Source organism: Pseudopodoces humilis, chromosome 1 (assembly GCF_049639895.1).
Source record: "Pseudopodoces humilis isolate 2021_Gansu_Grassland_sample_001 chromosome 1, ASM4963989v1, whole genome shotgun sequence".
In the NCBI taxonomy this organism is placed as follows: Eukaryota; Metazoa; Chordata; class Aves; order Passeriformes; family Paridae; genus Pseudopodoces; species Pseudopodoces humilis.
Genome location: NC_142200.1, coordinates 92091207 through 92113084, shown reverse-complemented (window position 1 = coordinate 92113084; position 21878 = coordinate 92091207). Strand labels below are relative to the sequence as shown.

Below are 21878 nucleotides of genomic sequence, written 5' to 3'. Positions count from 1 at the left end.
CAGATGAGCTCAGTGAAGGCATTTGATAACTACTTGAGTTAACAGAACACCACACCAGGACTCTGAGCTTCAGCTTAAATAATATGTAATATGATATTTAGACTTTAGAGTGGTTTTCAACTTACTATCATTTAATTTACTGCTATTAATCTTGGTTACTAGCATGGATTCTTGTCCTTAACTGGGTGAGCAGTAGGATTTTTCCTTTTTCCTAAAGATGTTTTGTTATGAAACATGCCACACATAAGATTTTAGGGAAGAGATTTGCATTTTCTTAATGGAAAGCATTTCTTCCCTAAGAGAATTTAAAATGAGTCCCCGTGTGACTATTTGTATTTAGTGAATTCTTTACCAGCCCAAATCATGAGCTGTATTAGGTGCTGTACAAACACAACACAAAAAAATCAGCACTTTGTTTCCTGTACATACTGCTTTTCATTCAATTAATTAAGCTTCCATAAAACAAGCATTGAACAAAAAAGCCCCAAGAAATTTATTTTTAATCTCTATGTGGAAGACCACATTCTTCGACTCTGACTGATAAGCTACAAAATCAAGGAACACTGATATGTAAGACTTAGGCAGAAGTTGGATAGGTAACAAAAAATCCAGAGATTTATTAAAAAAAAAAAAGCCAAGAAAAAATAATTAGTCACCCAGATATCTAACAGAAACAGAAATTTCAAGAATAACAATGTTACTCTAAGGAAATATAAATAAATAAATTCTGTAACGTAACCCAAAACCAGAAGAAAGCACAGCCATCATCTGTAGTCTCTCCAGGTTCAGAGAACGGAATACCTAATGGTAGTAAACTGTAGACAGTGAAAGAAAATGGAGAATAAAATCATGATGATTCAGGAAAACAAATTTTATCAGTCTTAAGAAAGTAATTTTTGCTTTTGAGCAAAAATAACAATTTTGTGAAACTGATGCAGGTACTTCCTTCCCAGCTCAAAGATAATGCTTTTGTCTGGCACGAATTTATCTACAGGAAGTACACAGAACGAAATGACAAAAACTAGAAGGAAGGAATGCCAGTAAGGGAGACCTACATAAGCTTGAGAATTAGGGGGACCTACACAGAAACATAATGAGGTTCAACAAGTCCAAGTGCAAGGTGCTGCAGCCAGGTTGGGGCAATCCCAGACATAAGTACAGACTGGGAGAAGAACTCATGGAGAGTGAGAACTTTCCTGCTGAGAAGGACTTGGGGGTGCTGGTGGATGAGAAGCTGGACATGAGCCGGAAATGTGCACTTGCAGATGAGAAAGCCAATTGTATTTTGTGCTGCATCCAAAGAGAGCTGGCCAGCATGGACCCTTTCAGCCCAAACCATTGTATGATTCTATGAAACACAATATATCATGCTGAAGTGTTAATCTAAAAAAGTTTCAAACCCTTCTATTGTTAGAATTTTTTATTGTTTTTTTTTTTTTAAATTGCATTGCCTGAAACACTTTTCAGAAAGATGTATGCAAATTGTCATGACTCAACTCTACTCAGAAATCAATGCTTTGGGGACACATAAATTAAAATTACTGCAATAATTAAGAGCTTCTTAGACCACACTGTATACTCAAGTATCCACTGTCTATCTCTTAACATAATTTCAGGTAAATTATATTTACAACACAATAAAAAAATCTCATAAAAAAAGTCTTGACGGTCACATGTTTCCTGGAAAATGCTTATTTCTTTACTAGATTTTTTTTGTTCTGACACACTGGATTGCTGAGATTATCAGAAAGCAAAGATAAAACAAAAAGATGTTATTTGGATTATTTAACTGTACCTGCTCATAGAAAGGATTGTGAGCAACGTAGTAATTGGAGTCAAAGGATTCTTCTGTTACCAGAACTCTCTGCCTCTCACCAACCTGGAAAACAAAGATGAGAGATGACTCAGAAAGCAAAACCCATGAATTATACTGAGAAGACAACTGCAGCTACAAAAAAATGCCCTTAGCAGAAAAAATCAAATTCTCTGAGGAAAGTCTGTATCAGCAAGAAAGTGTAGTAGAGAAAACCCTATTTACAAGAGTCTAAGACTGGCAGGGTTGAAAGTCAGAATCAAGGGACAGAACTGGGGGGCTGTAATGGCCTAACATGAAAATCCAGTTCAGAAATATAAACTGATTTTTACTTATTAACATGACAGCAAATAAAAATGTCAGATGTGAACAAAGTCCATTACATCTTCATCCACCTAATGAAAAAAATCTGCCATCAATCACCAAAAGGGTGTCTTTTCTTTAAAAGCCACACTTGTTATTTACAGTGCTGGGACATCTCCTTATCCCCTCTTGGTGATCTCATTTTGCTGCACTTATGAGATCACACTGATTTCCATGACAGTGGAGCCAACACTACATATTACAAAGACTCAAGAAGAAGAGTTTTTAACAACTCACAGACCCAACATACTAAAGTCAAAATAAACACTGGCCTGGAAAGAGCTGTGTTTCGATTATACTTCCCAACTTCCAAATGCACTAACATGGTTCAAAGGAAGCATCAATTTTAAAATTAAATGGAAGACGCCAAGACAAATCAGTTGCATTTAGGGACCAAACAAATATGGAACAAAATCTGACTTTCCCCAAATTTCAAAATCCCCCATATAACACCTCTGGTATTGTCCATTACTGAGTTTATGATGAAGTGTATAGCTTAATTTCTGCAAACCTGGAAGGATATTTAGCTCACATTTTCAGTCTGAGCCCATCTCTACTTTTTCCATCTTAATGCGCTCTCGATTATTTCCAAACTATTTGACAAATGCATTCTGCAAATTACAACTGCCTAACAAGTTAAATTTACTCACGGCTTTTATTACTATTTTGAGACTCAGAAAGGTTTCACATTTTACTCCAAAGTTTTATTATCTATAAGCAAAGCTACATTCCCCTCCCCTGTCCCTGAGAGATTCCCACCACGTCCTAGTGGCAGCTGTTACACCCAAGTTTTAAGACTTCCATCATAAATTCCATGTGAACTCTGCAAGATGCAGAGCAGATAATAATGTTTTGATTCTTTAAGGTACAAGCAGTAAAAGATAAGATTAGGATTTTCTCTTACAGTTAATGGCAGAAAATAGAGCTTTAAGAACTAGGAACAGCAATGTCACATCTGCATTACAGTACGTATATGTACACACATATGTATACATATGAGATACGTATATAATTCTCTACTTGCTAAAAAGAAAGACTTCACAGAGGTAACTCTTGCCTTCCATTCCTCATGCATTTATCTGGAATGTTCCCAAAGTAAACCCAGGAAAGCAAGGCAGACAGCGAGACCCAGCTCATTTCCCCGAAGGCAGACAGACTTCACTCTCTAGAACCAGAAGTTGTGGGGTACACAGCAGAAGGGGTAAAATCCCTGAGTTCCAGACCCACTAACAGAATCCTTATAGTAGAAAATATACATATTTTTTCATACTTTTAAGAGGTGTTTAAGACTTGTTTATAGCACATTTAGAATTTCCATTCTCTGGGAAGTCTGTAACTACAAATAACAGATAAAACATACTCAAATTTTAGTAAAAATGCAGTGTAACCAACAGCATGGTGTTTTTTTTTTTAATTGTTTTCAAGAAAACAGTCATTAAATTTAAATCCCCAGGGGAGTTTTGCAAAACTTGTCAATAAGACACTCGAGATAACTACTCCAGTAATAAGATTACAGAAAACATTTCCCCTTAACTGAGAGGTTTTGTTACTTCTATAATATTTGAGACCACAGTTTTTAAAAATCACAACTCAACATTTGCTGTAGCATTGAAGTGCTCAAGTCTCAGATGTCCTGCAATATTACGAAAAAGAGGGGGACAGAATATTAGATAAGCAACATTCACCCCTGGGCAAACATGCTACCACTGAAAAGCATGAAGGCCAATCACCAAGTCATGTCTTCACACCCTATTTATTATTTACTGACACTGAAACTTAGCAAAACCAGCTCAGATAAATATTGGGTCTGAAACTCATTTCTCAGTTGTCTTGTGGTTCCCTGGATCTCTCTGGTTATAACAGTCTGCCTTCATCATGGTTATGAACCCTGCCTGTGAGGCAGACTAGGCTACATGTGTTATCTTCATACTCTGAGATGACAGAATGGTAAGCATATTATGCAGAAAAAAAAAAAATTAAAAAATCAGAGGGAAGAAGAAAAGAACACCTGTGCTAGATCATTTGATATAAGCTGTGGTTTCTTCAGAGACATGTTGCCAGTTTTTCTCAGCTTTGCTTCCAGAAGCCAAAAGAGGTCAGGTCTGCGTGTCTCAGTGGGCCAGAGGGAAAACTTCTAGGATCAGAATTTCTTGGGAATGGGAGGAAATCAGGAAGACTAAATCCATCACATAGCATCAGAATGGCATTTAAATTGAGGACCAGAAGTTCAGAGGAGCGAAAGAGCCTATACCAATTTATTGTACATGCATATAGACACACACTCCCACACCCACAAGACTAGCATGGCACACTCTAAGGAATGAAAAGTAAACCTAAATTGTCCACTTGCTGAAGTTATGGATCTGTAGCTTTGGCCAAAGGCTGAGCTCGCAGAGAGATACAATACTCAGCTATTTGCAGTCTCTTTTGCCATAACAACAGAGAAGGAAAATTCCATTTAATGAGTTAGGCCATTGAGTATTCATGATCTACATGACTAATTGGCTACATGCATTTGTAAGACAGAAAATTACTATCTATCCTGCATCCAAGTATAATTAAGAAGAAATGTAAGTACGCAGAACACAGCTTTGGTATTGAAATTTGTTCAAAAAGTGGAATATGTCATCATTTCTGCAATTATTCCCCTGGGATCTCTAAGTGCCTAAGTTTCACCTCTCTCAGAATTTAAATATGCAGAAACCAGACATGATATCTAATAACAGTCATAATTATAATAACTTTGATGATTTTTTTTTTCAGGCATGTAGCGGCAGAAGTAGTTCAGTATCTTATTTTTATTCCTATTCTTTCATCTGCTTCCACATAGGTGCACATGAGTTCCAACTCTCAGGGAACTACAATTCTGCCAAAGCATGTGGAACTGAGGCAACTCAGCCCTGGCACCTCAATTTGGAAAGGTTTCTTATAGAAGCATTATTTTTTACTTTATGGATGACATTATGAGAATATTTATGAATGACAGCAAAGAAACCTTGCCCAGCAACCTCCCCCATGCCAAAGTGGACTGGTTACACAACTTACACAAGGGCAATTTGCTTTCACCAAAAACAATGCAACAATTGCTGCTGGTCCGATCACTTCCTGCACTGCTACAGTTACCAGGAAGTTTGTAAATCTCAGAGTTAATAATCAAATCATTTAGGAACTTTTATTTCATTTTCATTTATCCTACAGGAAATTCTGACATGATAATTCTTTAACTCAGTTTTTCCTTTACCGGAAACCATGAAAAGCAGTTTTTCCAGCTGGCTGATTTTATAAAACAAATGAACAGCAAGGAATGTCCAAAACCCTTCTTGGCTGCAGTCAAATTAAATTTCGTTTTTAAACCAAAACTGACTGAATCACATAAAACACAAGACTGATTTTAAAGCTCTGCAACAGTTTGGGTGCCAAGGACTGTTCCTTTTCACGTGCTTTGATAGAATATTGCTATGTAGCATCAACAGTGGTGCCTGCTGTGATTACTCAGGTAAAGTATACCCCCCTCATTTTTATTTTTTTTTTTCATCAATGAAGACTATAATTGCACTGTTTGGATTTTTTACTACAGCCAGAGCACCTGGCACATGCTTTTTCTCAGTCTTTCCTTATTGCTGTTTTACCTGTATTTTATAAGCTTTGTTTATAAGAGCCTCTGATTGGCTAAAGAGATATAAATTAATAACCAGTGTATTTCTGTACTTCTGGCATAGAAGAAAGCACACTGCCCATGCAGCATCTCCACTGATTTAGAGACAGTGGCCAAAGCCTTCTTCAGGCTAGGTTTAATTCACAGTGGAACTGGCAAGCATGTCTCCATTTCTCCTGAAGGAGGCTGGCTTGGATTCTGACCCAAATCATCATGGAACAATACTTAGTACCAGGCTTGGAAGCCACATAAAAACCTGCTTTCCTGTATTTGTTATTCAAATATGTCATAAAGCAAGCAGTGAAAAATATACACCATCACAACTTATGTGTGCATGTTTTAGCAATTATTCTGATGTATATAATATTTCTGGTAAACATGAATAATTGACCTTTATTAAGTGTAACAAAATTTAAGCAAAAGCAATGTAGATAGTGTTTATTCTACATCAGTTTTGGTTTACTTCTCTCCTGATTTTTCAGTTGTGGTCTAATTATTTTGAATAAACTTTAGTAATTATGCAGACTATGCATTCTTCACTATCAAGCAGAAATGAATGGCTGGACCTACTTTTTATAAATCATGTGAATCCATCTGCAAATAGAAGCCAAATTTCTTGAAAATTATAATTAAGCATTCTCTAGGTCTTCTGTTTACATATTGTAGGAGTTTTCTCCACCTGACAAAGAAGTCAAAGTGTGCCACTATCTCTCTGTAAAACAGGCAAAGTTTTGAGAAACTTATGACATGGTCCTGTTTTGATGATACCAGAACGCATCTCTTCTCATAATCTCCTTTGTACTGCTTTGTTCTGCTATGGAGCAGTGCTCCTCCATCCAAAATTTAGGATGTTTACATCCCTTCCTTTCTGAAGGTAATCTTGGAGATAAAGCATAGACTTGTCTCAGAGCTTTTAGACAAAGTTGCTAGGGATTTAAATGTGGATACTTGAAAGCAGTAACACTAAAATAGTTCAGCTCCTGAGCATGACAATTTTTATGCCGGGATAAATATACATTTCTAGCACACAGCACAGACAGCTGCTACTTCACTAAGGCTTGTGTTAAAAAGGCTATCCAGTTCCAGATGGGTAAATGCCTTTTTGTTATTATGTTATCTTTAGTGCATAACCCAGCACAGATCTACAGCAACAGAGTGACATAAATACTTAGAGTTCCAGATATTTTACATCATACAATAATCAGTCAGATTAACCCTTACAACATGTGTCTGGCCCACTTTACCTGAGGAAAGAAACATAGAACCTGAGCACTCCAGCACTGCAGAGTAAGCAGCTGAATTTACCACATCGATTTTGTGTATTCCTGCTTCTTCCTCCCAAACCCAGACAATGCTGTCTCAGTCCTACAATGCCACTAAATCAGCAACAAAACCAAAATTCACAGTATTTTCCCTGTACTTATATTGCTCAGGGTTTTTTTGGCCTTGGAAACAGCATTGGGTGGTTGTCCTCACATACAGGAAAGTACTCAGCCCTTAACTAATGAACTCTGAAAACTCAAGTGAAAAGCAGACAGCGCTCAGCAAGGTGTCTCATTTCACCGTCAACCAATACAGCTGACTTTGTTAAATCATCATTAGTGATTAGTGCCTTTCTTTAAACAAAGCTGCAGATTTTTTTTTCTAAAAGATTGCATTAAAAAGTACAACTTATGAATTAATACCTAAGCAAATGGCTTTTTAAAAATTTTGTTTTAGGCACACTTGCTTCAGCCACACTGCTCTTTCCACAGCATCTTTCAAAATTCAGAATAGGCACAGGCAACAGATGCCCACAGAAAAAAAAACTCTTTCAACCATTTTCCAGGCTGGCTTGAGGCTGTGCAAGCTGGAAGGAAGGATTAGGTATAAATTAAAAGACAGCCAGCTCTAATAGTACACAATCAGCATAACAAAAAAGTGCTTTAGACCTTCGGCTAAAGGCACTGCAGCTCATTAACAGCAAGTGAACACCTTCTCTTTGCTCCCCCTATGAATTTGTTGGCATAGTTATGGGAGAGGGAAAAGGTAGGGAAGAAGGAGGTGAGAGATAGAAGTAGACTGCTTCTGCTTTCTTGGCCCACTGCTCACGCTTCAGGGTAAATAGATCCTTTCTATTACTGTGCACCTGCATCTGACTGCTTCATTTTGATTTGGTCTCCTGCTGGGAAAATGTAGCTTCCCCCAGCACATACAAACCCTGCCATGCAGCTTAGATGAAAATTATATTCAGAGATGTGAGCGGTGACCTAAAAATGACAACTGGTCCTCAAAGTATCTGATTCCTTTTAAATTCTGTAAGCTTGCATTTTGCTTGTCTCTCCTTTTCATTGCCTAGAAAAGGGGTAATAGAAGTCGTATGTTGACAACTCTGTCATACTACATTTCTAAATTTCATTGACTGTGCACAATATTACAAAAGGAAAATAAGTTTTCTGGAATGGGAGATACATATTGTCTCTGAAAGCAGGCTCTCTCGTTGGATCTTTCTGTTGTAAACCTCAGCTTAAGCAGAAAAAGGATGAGGTGTCAGAAACTGGCTTTTTTCTGGATCTGGCACATCGTTGCTAAGACGCTGTTTTGTTGAGCTCTCTGAAATGCTGTTTCCACACGTGCAAAATCCAATTCTCACTGTTACACAGAGGAATGACTGCAGAGCTGGGGAAGTTGCTGCAGCAATATAAAATACTCCATGCAAAACCAGTATTTGAGACTACCAGGTAGCATGAGCACTCAAGCAACAGCCTTAATTTTTAATACTGGTAAAAGCCTCTCTCTCCTTCTCTTTTTCAAATGATCTAACAAACCCCATAAAACTGTTGCAGATATCTACGGAAAACCTCTAAATAAAAATATAATCTCAAAATAGGAATCAGAAACATCTGAGATGATAAAGTATGTTTAAGGTCTTCCCTTCATATGTATAGCATTTCACAAATAAAACAAACAAGCTAGTCAGAGAGTCTATCCTTAAGAAAACTTGACACTAAAAATAAAAGTATAGGAAAGCATACTATCAATGCTGATTTTACAGAATGGAAGATGGCCTTTAGGAGAATCTTTTCATTTTCAATTTCCGGGCAATTTGGCAATCAGATGGATTATGGTAGCATGAGTAAACAACTATTTGGGTTCTTTAAATTTTATTGTGCTTTTCTGCTTATAACAAGCTATGCCTGTAGTGAAATGAGGCAACCAAGCTTTAAAGAATGATGGTCTTTGTTAGGAAAGGCGATCCTTATGCTTCTTCTGTGAAATTATTTAGAATTATTTAGACTGGGTGTTTTTGTTGGAAGCAGGTCCTTAAGTTACACTGTGCATTTCCAAGTGATTTAAGCACAATATGAAGTGGTAGTTGCTAAGGCAACAATATGCAATTCCTGTTTTGGTGATCTCTCTTAACAGCTGCATAAGCCCAGGCAAGTATCAGTTATATGAGAATTTATAAACCAGCATGGTAAATACCCTATCAAATATCTTCTCCAGGAGTTGCTTTAGGAACTCACCAAAGTGTTTACTCAGACTAAAGTCTTGTCTACACTACGGAAATAGAAGTGCTCAGCAGTGGCTCTGTCAGGAGGGTGCTGATGTAGCACAGACCGATGCAAGGCTGTGTTCAGCACCAGCAGCTGTGGGAGAGAACTGCCAGGAATAATAAAACTGCCAACGTAAGCGCCACTTCAGTAAATCGCAGGCCGAACCACAGGTTGCTTCCTCACAGACGAAACAAAGCAGGAAAAATTTAGGAATAGCTGGAAATACTGGATTTGAGAACACAGATGACAAAGGGAACACAGCACTGATACAAATCAACAGTCAGTTCTGGCTCCCCTGACACTATGCTGCGATTCCCCCCAGTAAGACTGGATGCTCCTAAAATACACCTGTAGTCTGATATTTGTTAATCAAATACACCAAAAAGATTGAAAAAAAAAAAAGTCTGAATTCTCTCAAAAATATCACTACAATTTTTCTGCTCATCCTACAACTGAGGCCCATGTTCTCTGTTCATCTCATTTGAGAACAAAGAGAGAGCAGATGGGATAAAACAGAAAAAAAAAAGGTTCAAAATGACCCCGTATGCAAAGCAAGACCCAACTCTCCCCCAAAATCTACTAAAAGCTCTATTAATACATGTAACAACACACAAAATATGTAACATACCATTGTGAGTTAATTAACTTAGAATACAAAATGGTGGCACTGAGAGTTAAAAAAGGGTATAAATATGTATCAGCTTTCTTTTCAAAAGAACATAAAAACTCCTCCTGCCTCCACAAAACACAGGTTACTAAAAAAAGCATCTGAACATCATTAGAACCCCATAATGTTAATGAGGATAGGATAATGATATTATTTTCTTTTATTTTGAAGGTTGACACTATATGATCAAAAATTACACACTTCAGGGGGTTTCTTCAGTCTAAGGCAAGGTAAGACCCTAGAACTGCTGACACTTCTAGCAGCATAATGCTGAATGACGAATAACATCAAGGGCTCACAGAGGGACCAAAGTGAATGAGTCATTAAATAATGATAAATGTAGTGTGACTTTGTGTTGTTCTGAATTTCATAGCAACTACTGTCAAAGTAATTGGGATGCATTTTGCTATTTTTAAACTGTATGCCAATTATTTGCATCTAAAAAAGGTAAGCAAAAGAAACACCTCTGCATTAGCATACTAGAATGATAATTCTGACCAAGTCTTTATTATCCATTCAAGGAAATGAAATCAGTTCCAGAAAATTGTAGGATAAATCACTTCTGTTCTAAAACAAAAAGAAAAAATTACTACTATGCACTAAATACCTTTCTAAAGTCTTTTCCATTACTCAGTTCTCAAGGCTAAGCATAAAGTTAGCACAGGAACCTCATCTGGTGATGTTGTGTACACTCAGCGCATTATCTTCTGCATGACATCAGAAGAAATATGTCAGATTAAAGGCTTAACTTCTCAGTAAATTCTCGTCACCATCTATTCCACTGTGTGCCATCTTCTCTTTAAAAAAGCCCTTACATAGCTCAGAAGTACTTAAAAATTGGAAGACACTACGAGTTTCTACAATCCTTCAAATTAAGCAGCAACGCCCTTTGCTGTACTTGGATTTTAATATGACAGAAAGAGGAACCAGCTGTACAATTTAATTGCAAGGGAAATCAATTATTGAGATAGGTCAACAAGAAACACGGTAGAATTTCTAACCCAGGTGTTACAACCACATTATAAACTTCTTTAATAACAAAAAAAGAACTACAGCTGATGTCAAATATTTTGTCTGCAGTTCTGTGCATATCACATCACTAATCAGACTCATGTGCTCTCACCTAGCAGGCTTCCAATTCCACACCAAGTGTACTGGCTATTTTATCAATTAAGCCAATAAAATGGTTTGGACGTACACACTAAAAAATGCAATACCTAGAAAGGTCTGATACTTCTCACAGTACAAAGTCTTTGCTAACAGGAGAGAACTGGGAAAAAGAATGACCAGCAATTGTGTGACAGATCATTTTAGCCCTCTGTGTGGGTATGGCAAGAGGGGTGATTTAAGTCTACATGAAAACAGGAATTCAGAGGGAGATGTACAGATTGTTCAGCAGTCTTGAACACTCAGGGGAAAACTGGACCTGCCTAACTTTATGATTTTTGCAGACCATCCGCAAAGGAGGTTGACAGCTGTGAAACAGGGCCTCAAGAATAAAGGATCTTCTTATGCCTCTGTGAAAAAAGCCTCCAAATACAGAAATGTGCCATGTAAATATAATTCTCCAAGGAAAAAATATTTCAAACTTCTATTTATGCTCCTTCCCTTTTCTAAGTAATCTCCCATTAATCACAGTGAAAATGTAACAGAAAATCAGAGGCACAGGAAACAAATCACCATTCATTAAAAGAAATGTATTAATGAATGTGGCACACCAGGCAGAAATCACTGCTGTATTCCCACAATTACTGTAAATGCTATATTCTAATGTTCTCAAAGCCTGACTTATGAAAGTATTAATATTATGTAGAAATACTTGTGAGAAAAGCTCACACATTGTTTTTGCCATTGTCTTTGCTCAATCTTGGATCATATCAGAAGGATAGCATTTTATTGTCCTGCCCTTTTTCTTCTTCTGTGTTTCCACCTTCCAGACTATTCTTTTCCCCATACTTGACTGGAACAAAGAAACTGAGTAAGACTAAACAATCTTCCCACTCCTCAAAAGAAGCGTAGAGAGAAGCAAGATTTTTCCTGGCTTCTTTCCTCCTGCCTACATCTTACTGATTTTCCCATCACATAGTTTTATTAGACTTTTCTACCATGCCTGGTCTAAGACAATTGTTCTTTTTATTTTCCATGAAATTTGTTCTGCTCCTGAAGGGACTCTACGAACTTGTCTCATGTATGTGAGAAGAAACGCAAACCACTGTTTCCATCTCCTCCATGTCAAGATGCTCCAAACACGGAGGAGGAAAACAGATGCCCCCATGAAAAAGTTGAAGCTTACTGTTTTCCACTTTTAAAATCCATTCCCCTTTCACTTCTTTCACCTCTCCCTCTATTGTACACCATTAAAAGCAACAAAACCATAACCTGTCAGATTCCAAAGGCAAAAGGCTAGAAATGAACTTGAAATTGCCTTTTAAACAATTGAGATGGGGCACAAAATGAGCCAGGCCTTGGTCTTTTCAGTCCCTCTTACACTCTAACAGACAACTATGAATTCTCCAAAAAGATTTCTGCATCAGAATCAGCCTTGCATCATTTGTGTCTTTTATGTCAGAAGCAGCAAGAAGAGTATAAGATACTTCCCATGAGGTGATCACATAAAACAGGTATGTAAGACAAGAGAAAAGAATGATATTTACATTTTACACTGTTTTGTGAAATTTTGAAGATGAAGTTGCCTGGCACAGTAGCTGCAGCTGGGTGCCTCAAACATACTGGTGAAGAGGTCTGCGCTGATGGAAGTTTCATATTGCATAAGCAAAAAAATATTGTCAAGAGCGCCGGCATGGTGTCTGCAGTATTATTTTAGCATACTATAATGAGAAAGAAATGAGAATGAAGCTAGCTGTCCAAAAATAAGAAGGCTCCTTGTTAAAAAAAAATATTTCGGACTGTTCCTTTCTCCTAAAGAATGTGGTAGAAATAGCACCACAATTCACCACACTAAAAAATGTCATCTCTTCACATTAACTAGTTACTTTGATCAGTTCTAGCTGACATAACATTTTTGCCAGTATCTCCTGCATCTAAGTGACTCTCCACATATTTGCAGTTTTATCCTAATTTTTCTAGCTAATATGTCAAAAACTATACAAACACCTCAGGGTCACACGGGTTTCTCAGGCTCTAGAAACTTGACAGGGATTACAGTAATGGTGACGGAAACTGCAAATGGGGGCAACATTAGAACTCAGCAACCCAAAGGCATTGTACTGGTTTTGCAGAATGAAATTTTTGTCCAAACAAAGAGAAACTTCACCCAACCTTCAAATCAACATTTTTAATGAGAATATCAGAAGCATCATCATTAACATGAAGTTGGGCATTCCCTTACATGGCTTTTTAGTTTTCAAGATCATGAATTAAAACAACTTTCAGACATGTCTGCCCAAAAAGCCCTGCTGTTTTATATAGTGGATTTTACCATTCCATCATGCTTGAGTGCCATTAGAGAGAATAGAGCTTTTGCTCTATTTTTTTAAGGAATACTATTAAACTCTGAAAAGTGCTTCTGATTAAGGATATATCTGCCTGTTGATTTGTTCTGTATAATCAAGAATAGAATTTCTTCAGGTAGTATGAGATACCTGCTCACATTTCTATTTGAAGCACTTTGAAAATACATCTTTCAACTTCTGTCATAAAAATTCTGACCATGTAATAAATTTGCCAAACATTTTTCCAAATAAATTTCTTTAAGCTGCAATGCAGTGAGATCAGCCAGACTGTGTGCCACAAGTGACCTGATGGTCCTTCAAAAGGCCAAAAAAGAAAAGGCTCCTAAAACAAGAATTCATTCTAGTTTTGTCCCACGTTTTTTCCTTGTATGAGGCCAGATAGAAGGCAGGAAATAGAAAAGCTCATGACTGTTAGTACCCAGCAATCCTCACACAAGAGAAGCCTGATGCTGCCAAAGTCCAGCATTTATGAATGACATTAACAAATGGGACTGTTTAAAAGAAAACAAGGGCTTCATACAGAGGCAGGGAAGATGAGGGGTCTTGGTAAGTCATGCAATAATTTTTCTCTCATATAAAGAGTCCATTGCTAAGAAAGGGCCTAACTCACAGGTTTACCTTTATTGGTAATAATTGTGCACAGTTGATATTCCCTCTGCTCCAGGGTTGAAGAAGAGGTAATGCCTCACTTTCTAGGAAATTATTCATGACCCAGCTTCAGTGAAGAAGAGGTTAGCCTCTCAGAGAGGTTGAGATGAGTTATATGATCCAAACTCAAGAGAGCATGAAATAAATGCAGAACCTGGGAGAGAGGATATGCCATTTCATTTACACAAAGAGAAAGGAGATTGAATGAGGAAAGGAGTCAGCAACAGCAAATCTGTTTATGAAGGAAGCAGATCAAGTAGAACAGAGTATCTGGAAGGGCTTTTTGCAAAACACAGATCAAATAGCATTATCTGCTCATACTTCAGGCTTCCCATGCATCAAGTATAAATTATTGCATGGAAGAGAACATGCTTTCAGAATCTGTTTATTGAAGAGAGTCAGGCAAAGAGTTTGCTGCACAGCTCTCAGAAAGAATCAGCTTTAGGCCTTGTCACATCAATGATTTATAGGGTGACACTAGGGAAATCAATTAAGATCTCTACGCGCCCCAGTTTTCCCATCTGTAAAATAGGGGCAAGCTGTTATTCAAGAAGAGTTCTTTCATAGCCTTCCTTCTTGTGTTTGGGTGTTTGTTATTTTGTTAATTTTTACACTATTCCAAGTATTAGTCTTGTGTAGATGTGTTTTTATTTTAGCATTAGAATATACCTGTTCTTGCTTCATTTTAACTGTTTTGGTTTTATATAAGTTCATTCTGTAATTTTAGCAGCAAGATCAAAAATATGGCATACAATGTGAAGGGAACATACACTTTTCCTAGAACACAGATCTTTCAGGAAACTATTAAAGAAATCTCATGGTAGGCATGAATAAAAAAAACCAAAGATAAGGAAGTCAGGAAAATGTGGGAAACTGCCATTTAATTTCACTTTAAAATGTTTAACAGCTTTGCAGCATTTTAGCACTTTAGCATTTAGTAATTATTTGAAAAAAATTGCATAGAAAAAAAATAATTTGCAAAATACAGTCTAATCCTCAGGCATCTTGGAATAAAACACAACATGGTTGTCCTTGGCTTCTTGTTTCATAAATTTTCTTTGCTTGTTCTATGGCATCCACAGGGTAAGAAATTCACCATTGAGAAGGAACATCTAAATAAATACCTTGCTGAAGTTTTAGACTGGGAAAGGAAACTCAGTCCAGAGAATTGGACGATATAAGAAACAGCCTTTCTGTTCCTACAGATAGACTTAAAATGGTCACTGTTGCCTTCATTTTTATACTATTCTACATTGCTTAAAAATGGGGTAAAGAATAGAAAAAAAGGCAAAGTAGCTCAGAAGCACCGAGATCTAATTATTTATGAATGACTGTCAGGAAAGCTTATATCTATACAATGCATTTGCCTGTACCAGAAAATTTACCCTTTTGCCTGTAGAGGTAATAATAATACATCCAACTTATAAAGTAGGAAGAAAACAGCTAAGGATATGTTTTAAAATATAATTTTTGTTTCAGTACAAAACACTGCAGTCTCCTCTTTGGAGGAAGCCAGTGCGAATGTGATTGGCAGATACAGTAATAAGGATTTTTTTTCTGTCCCTGCCACCTGAGCCCTCTGTTACACTGTGACTTGCATGAAGGATAACTGTGAGACCATCAAAATCTGACTTCAGCCCTGCCATGGTTTTGAAATTCTCCAGCAGACAGCAAAATTTCAACAACCAGGTTCTTCAATTATAGGAGGACTGGGAGATTATTTTAATGCGTTTAGATACTTGTCTTGCCACTGCAAATGTAATCTTACTCAAGACACACCAGCTGCCTTGGGCATTAGAAAGAAAATTAATATTCTGCTATGCATGGAATGGTGCACAGGACATTGGCTGAAAATAAAGAGAAGTGATGGTAAAGCAAACATCAGTTTGTGGTTCCACTGAATCCTTGGCAAATGGCAAATGACTCTGAACTGGCAAATCCTTTTATCGTTGCAGTTTTTACAGTAATCTCAAATCTCTTCTTTATCTTCTTGTTTTTCGGCTTGTTTAACACAGAGACTGATGATCAGTGAAGCAAAAGATTTAGTTTAAAGGTGTCAGCTAATATCTACCACAGAGCTGCCATTACTCTTCAAACTGGCTTTACAGATAAGAGCTGGCTGCTCACTGGGTGGCCACAACAATATTATTCGAGAAAATATCTTAAGGTGTTCATATTGGCAACTGAGTTACAATACACCATGCATGTGTCCAGAAATGTTATCTGAAGTCACAGAGAGGTTAACAGTAAATATGTATGCTTTGTATACAAGATACTATTCCGGGAGAACGCAGTGGTTGGGTGGTCTGATTTAAGCAAACCAAGTTGAGTCATATCATGGTTGACATATAGACAGTTGGAGCTGTCTATTTTTATAGTTTTGTTTTGTCCTTAACAGATAACCCTTTTAGCTTTGTTGAATATAAGGTGCTTTCTGGTTTTAATCCCATGGCATTATATTTTTAAAGAAAACACGTCTCTGATCTTTGTAAACTTCCATTTAGTTGATTTAGTCCCCCCTCTTCCACAGGTTGCTCCTTACACAAACTGCACTTTCTCCTCCTTGGACAAAGCACTCTGACATGCTGCTGCAGCTCATTCAGACAGTGCAATTTTATATCCTAAAGCAACAGGGTAAATGATAGACAAACAAAGCCAGTCTTGTGGACTGCAGTCTGGAGACCTGAAGTATGTAGCTGGCCAGGTGACACTGCATGCCCTTCAACAGCTCCCAGTTACAGCGACAGCGTTTTGCACTTCTGACTGCTCCAGCTGAGCATTCACATGCTGGAAGTCACTAGCTCTCACAGGAAATTCTGAAAATACTGTATTATTGTTCATGTGTATGTTACTGAAATACCAGACCACAGAGTAAAACTGATTTTACATTAGCCACTTGAGTTTGAATAATATTTTTCTCATTTAGGTTAAGATGGGATATCTCAAGTAACAACAGCCAATGTTTTCACAAAAGCAGTCTGAATCAAGATCAAAGCAGCACCTACTTGTTTTTACTGCACTCATGGTTTGAAACTGATTTCTATTTCTTGTGCATTTGCTTGAGGCAGTGAAAAATAAATGATCAGTTTAAATAAACAATTTGAAAAGAAAAATAGATAGAAAGGCGAACTCTAATCAGAACTTCAATGTATCCCAAAGAGAATTTCAGTGAATGCACAGCAAAACCCCATAATTTAAATAAATTTTAATTTTTATGACAGACTAATGCAGCCTTTCTGAGAATTACTTTTTTAAAGATTGTAATTGTTGTAAAGATGTATGGCACACAAGAGAAAATGGATAGCGAGGACAAATTTCTCACTAGGAAATACAAAAATTAGAGTAGGAAGACTGTTGTGTCTATCAATACTTTGCATTGCATACAGCTGATATTTGGATTATGTAAGAAATACTCATCAGTCAAACCAAAAGGAATCTGTTTAAAAACAGAAGAACATTGTATACAATTATTTAAATATTTGAAGAATGGAGCGATTCCTCAGTACAAGTGTACCGGAGCTGCACATATGGATGCAATGCAATAAATCAGACACAAAAATGTACCTCCTGAAATTAGACAGTCTGCTTCTTTACAAAATAAAATACCACATATTTCCCTGCTTTCCTAGAATGCCACTGACAACTTTAAGCTTTTGGAGTAATGGGTTTCACCCCTTGAACATATGCCACAGAAGGCTGAGGGAGGCACTGCACGCAGTTCACTATATATATAGGCTGGAAACCTAAACATTTGGTTGCATTATATAAAAGAAACACATGTACAGTAGATCCATGCGACATTTTCACACTTATTTTAGAAGATCTCTTCAACTTCCTCATGATTTCAGTCTACATTTAGTTCATTACTAAGTCCTGCAATTGCAGAACTAAAATTAATCAGAATCCCATTTACTTTCTGAAGAGCACTCAAAAGTCTATGATTTTAAATTAATTTATGCGAAGAGAAAAGCTCTTGTCTTTGTAAGTATAATTCTAAGCCATATAAATCGAAAGTAAAGCTTTAAACCCATAATGACCCCTTTTCCATCCAGTGTTAAATGGAATAATTAAGCAATAACTTCCATTCCATCTAAGTACATGCAGCAGTGATGGGTGTCTGCTTGCTGACTAAAGCCTGAAGCATTTAATTGACCTGTGGGAGCTGATTATTGCAAGTACAGTCATATGGCATAGAAGCTATCTACTTTTTGCTAGAAGAAATCTTTCAAAGTAATTAATAATTTTGGTAATTTAAAAAGATTATGCGTAACTACTCACTCTGAAGAGACTTAAGCTGTAGTCAGCAAGCCTACTACAGATTTTTAAAGATAATAATATCTGTAGGTGTACTCATTTGGGTTGTAAATTTGATTCTTCAGAGTAATAGAACAAAAATGAGTCATTGGCCAAGGGCTCAGTTCAGAACTCAGGAATTATCTCTGGATTTGCCTGGAAAGACTGACAGTAAGGAATCCCTCACTTACTTTGCTTCAATCTGATGTTTGCTATTTATATCCTCACAGCAGTGTTTAGAAGAGTCCTAGGTAAATGCAATTCATACAATTGAAAACAGAACACATGCTGTTTCAGATTAGCTGCACACAAGAACAGGCCAGTACTCAAACAGACAGTCCTCTTGAAGTGTGTGCTCCAAAGCCATGAGACCACAGAGCCTACAGAAAGATTAAAGTCTCCACATTTAATGCAACATAAATGCACTTTCCTTGGCCAACCTGCACTGCACACTCAAAGAGGACATAAACTGCTGGGGAAAAAAATTGAAAAAACTCTTTACTAGAAAGCGACAGTGTGAGACAAGAAGGCATTTAGAAGACATTTGTTTGGAAGTTCTCCTCTGTCTAAAGAATAGCAAAATAAATTCACTGCAAGTATTGTGTCCATTGCTTGCTGTTAATAGATATTGCCTCAGGAGTACTGCGATCAAAAACAGATGAGTATTTTCTTAGCATCTCAGTGCCCAGGTGATGTCTTGAACGCCTCCTCAGCTAGACCTTTTAACACTAAGAAAAATTATGAAATGTAAATATCAGTCACAATCATGGAGTGCTTAGCATAGTAGAAGATGAATACTACTTGAGTTTCTACCTAATAATCCACCTAAAAAAACTACCAGGTCCTAAAACATCTTGAAAGAGAGGAGAAAACAAGAAAAGGAAGCTGCTCCTACCAAACAGTTTCCTCAAAAAAACCCCTTTTTTCATAGAACAGCTGAAAAAGACCCAAAGGTCATTGAAAACCCAGTTCAGCAGTCCTCAAGGGACTATCTATCCCTTGGCACTAACATGGTTCTTTGAATGGGAGATCATCATACACAGCTACTTAAGAGATAACACTGACCACACAGACCTGGTGGAATTCAGACTGTAACAACTCATGCCTTAAAAAATGAACATGCCCAATTCAAAAAAAAGAAAGCTTAACAGCCAATTGTTTTCTTTTGATTGAAGACTGGGATGTGGGAAGGACGGGTATGGTAGATTTGTTTGTTGTTGTTTTGATGTTTGCTTTTTTTTTAAACATCTGTCAAAATTTAGGGGATAAGAGAAAATTGGTAAGTACAATAAATACTCCTTGGTAAATCATTTTATACAGTATAGCATAAATTACCATTGAATAAGATTTTGCATATATATATTTGGGACAAAAATAGTGTCACATCCTGGTAATGAAATGGGAATTGTTTCTAAGAGACAAGCTGCAATATCTCAATTTGTTGGAAGCATCAGATGGAAAACTTCAGCTATCAGTTACACATCCATCTTTATTTAATATATTCATACATAATCTGGAAAAGGGAGTAAGTAATACAGACTTGAAATCCATGGAGGACATTAAAATGGAGGGGATATGCAAACACTGGTAAAATAAAACAAATTGAACTATGTATAGAAAAACAAGATTCCCATTCTGAAAATGTCAACTAATCTATTTGGAAATACATAATCTGAAACACAGATTCTGTCTGGGAAATTTGTAAAGCAAAAATGCTGAAAAAGATTGTTGGGAGGAAAGAACACTGGACATTTGTAAAGTGACACAGTAGTGGAAAATAACACAGACTTACATTACATTAGAATAAATACTCATAGTATTTATATCGTGACTGTGACACTAAGCCATTGAGCCTAAACATTCCTTCAGGACTTTGGAAATAAGAGAGTTGTATTTTTTTACTCTGAAAACCCTAAGTACTATCTCATTCCCCTTCCTTTGGTTTTGATAGCTTTACTAAATTAAACCTACACTAAACTAAAAATCGCTGCTGTTTTCCAAGGCTGGTTTTGCCAATATTGAAAAGAGCAAAATGCACAGAGAAATGGCCAATCAGATGTGAGCAATGTTCTGTTTTCTGGTCACTGGACTTGGGCTAAGGCTTTCCCTTCCAGAAGTTAAAATACAGAAAGATTTTGGAATTTTGAGAAAAACAATTGACATTGGAAATCTGGAGCTGGCAAGTAAAGAGACAAGATCATAAGGCTGACAAAGACAAGGAGAAAAGAATAACAAGCAGTAATGAGCCTGTGCAGCATGTTTGGAAGATATGGTAGGACAAAAACCACTTGACAAGGAACTTCAGTGTATGGGTCAGTTAAAACCACACCAATCAAAATATTAGGAAAAAAGTCCTGTGTCATGTGAACCTCCACTATTGCATGATACATCACATGAATAGAATTATTTTCAATATGTAGCTTTTTTAGTTTTGTTTAACTTGAATATGAATGACATTTTAAAAATGCAACTATTTCTCAGCATGCATTTGAAATTTTTCCTGAAATTTCTACTGCTTTGGTTATCCTTTAAAGCAGGCTCCTGCTGCAGTGTGTATTCCCTTTGAATGTCAGGTAGCAACAATGCCCTTCAGAAAGAAGACTGAGTTTTATCTTGAAACTAGATTGTCATACTTTAAAGTTTCATACTTTCTATTTTCTCTTCTCCATCTCATCAACTTCAAATGTTGCTCAGTAGCTGAAGCCTAGTAGTTTGCTTATCTTTTTTTTTTAATCAAAGTAACTTTCTCACAATTAAGGAATACTAAATGCAGTTGTTTCATCCCCATTTAGGTTTGTGTAATAGTGGAGTGAATTTTGAAGTTTGTTATCTAATCATTACAGCACCACTTAGGTGATAAGTGATCAAGAAAAGGCCTCAGAATTCTGTCCAAAGGAAAACTTGCCAAGACTGTTTTACCTAGCACTAATTTTTTACCCCCTCAACTTGACTGCAAGAGTTTATAATAAAAAGTATCACATAAACTGAGTACATTTGTCAGAAATCCACTTAGGTGAGAAATGTATGCTTAATCTCGACATATTTTGACCTCCCTTGATCATATTCACAATTTATGTGGAGTGGAAACTGTCAAAACCACCCCCATGCTAATTATGTAAAAATAATAAGCGACATTTTTTCAGCTAAAATATAGAAAGAACTTTGGCAAGGATAAAGCAGCAATGAGATGGGAAGTCAGCATGTGCTCATCTTTACTGACCGACCCTTTAACACCAGTGCTTCTCCTCTAGCTGTATCTTCCACAGAAACCATCACAAATGAGGCCAGTTCTGTTTGCATTACACACATTACACATGGAGTTTTTCAGGCAGCACTGGTTCATATTCTCTGATGCGTTATGAACGTACTGTTGGATGACAGGAGCTATATAAGATGTCAATCAACCAAACTATTCCAACTTTCAGATCAT

The 21878-nt window shown here is 36.9% G+C and overlaps 1 protein-coding gene across 4 annotated transcripts in view; it reads right to left on the bottom strand.

The window, feature by feature from the left end:
• CDKAL1 (CDKAL1 threonylcarbamoyladenosine tRNA methylthiotransferase) overlaps window positions 1-21878 on the bottom strand; it is a 377880-nt gene that overhangs the window by 25496 nt on the left and 330506 nt on the right. For all 4 annotated transcript variants that reach the window (XM_088053806.1, XM_005525251.3, XM_014254558.2 and 1 more), the window contains one exon: window positions 1796-1879. In XM_088053806.1, coding sequence (XP_087909932.1) covers window positions 1796-1879 — 84 coding nt within the window. The remainder of the gene's footprint in view (window positions 1-1795; window positions 1880-21878) is intronic.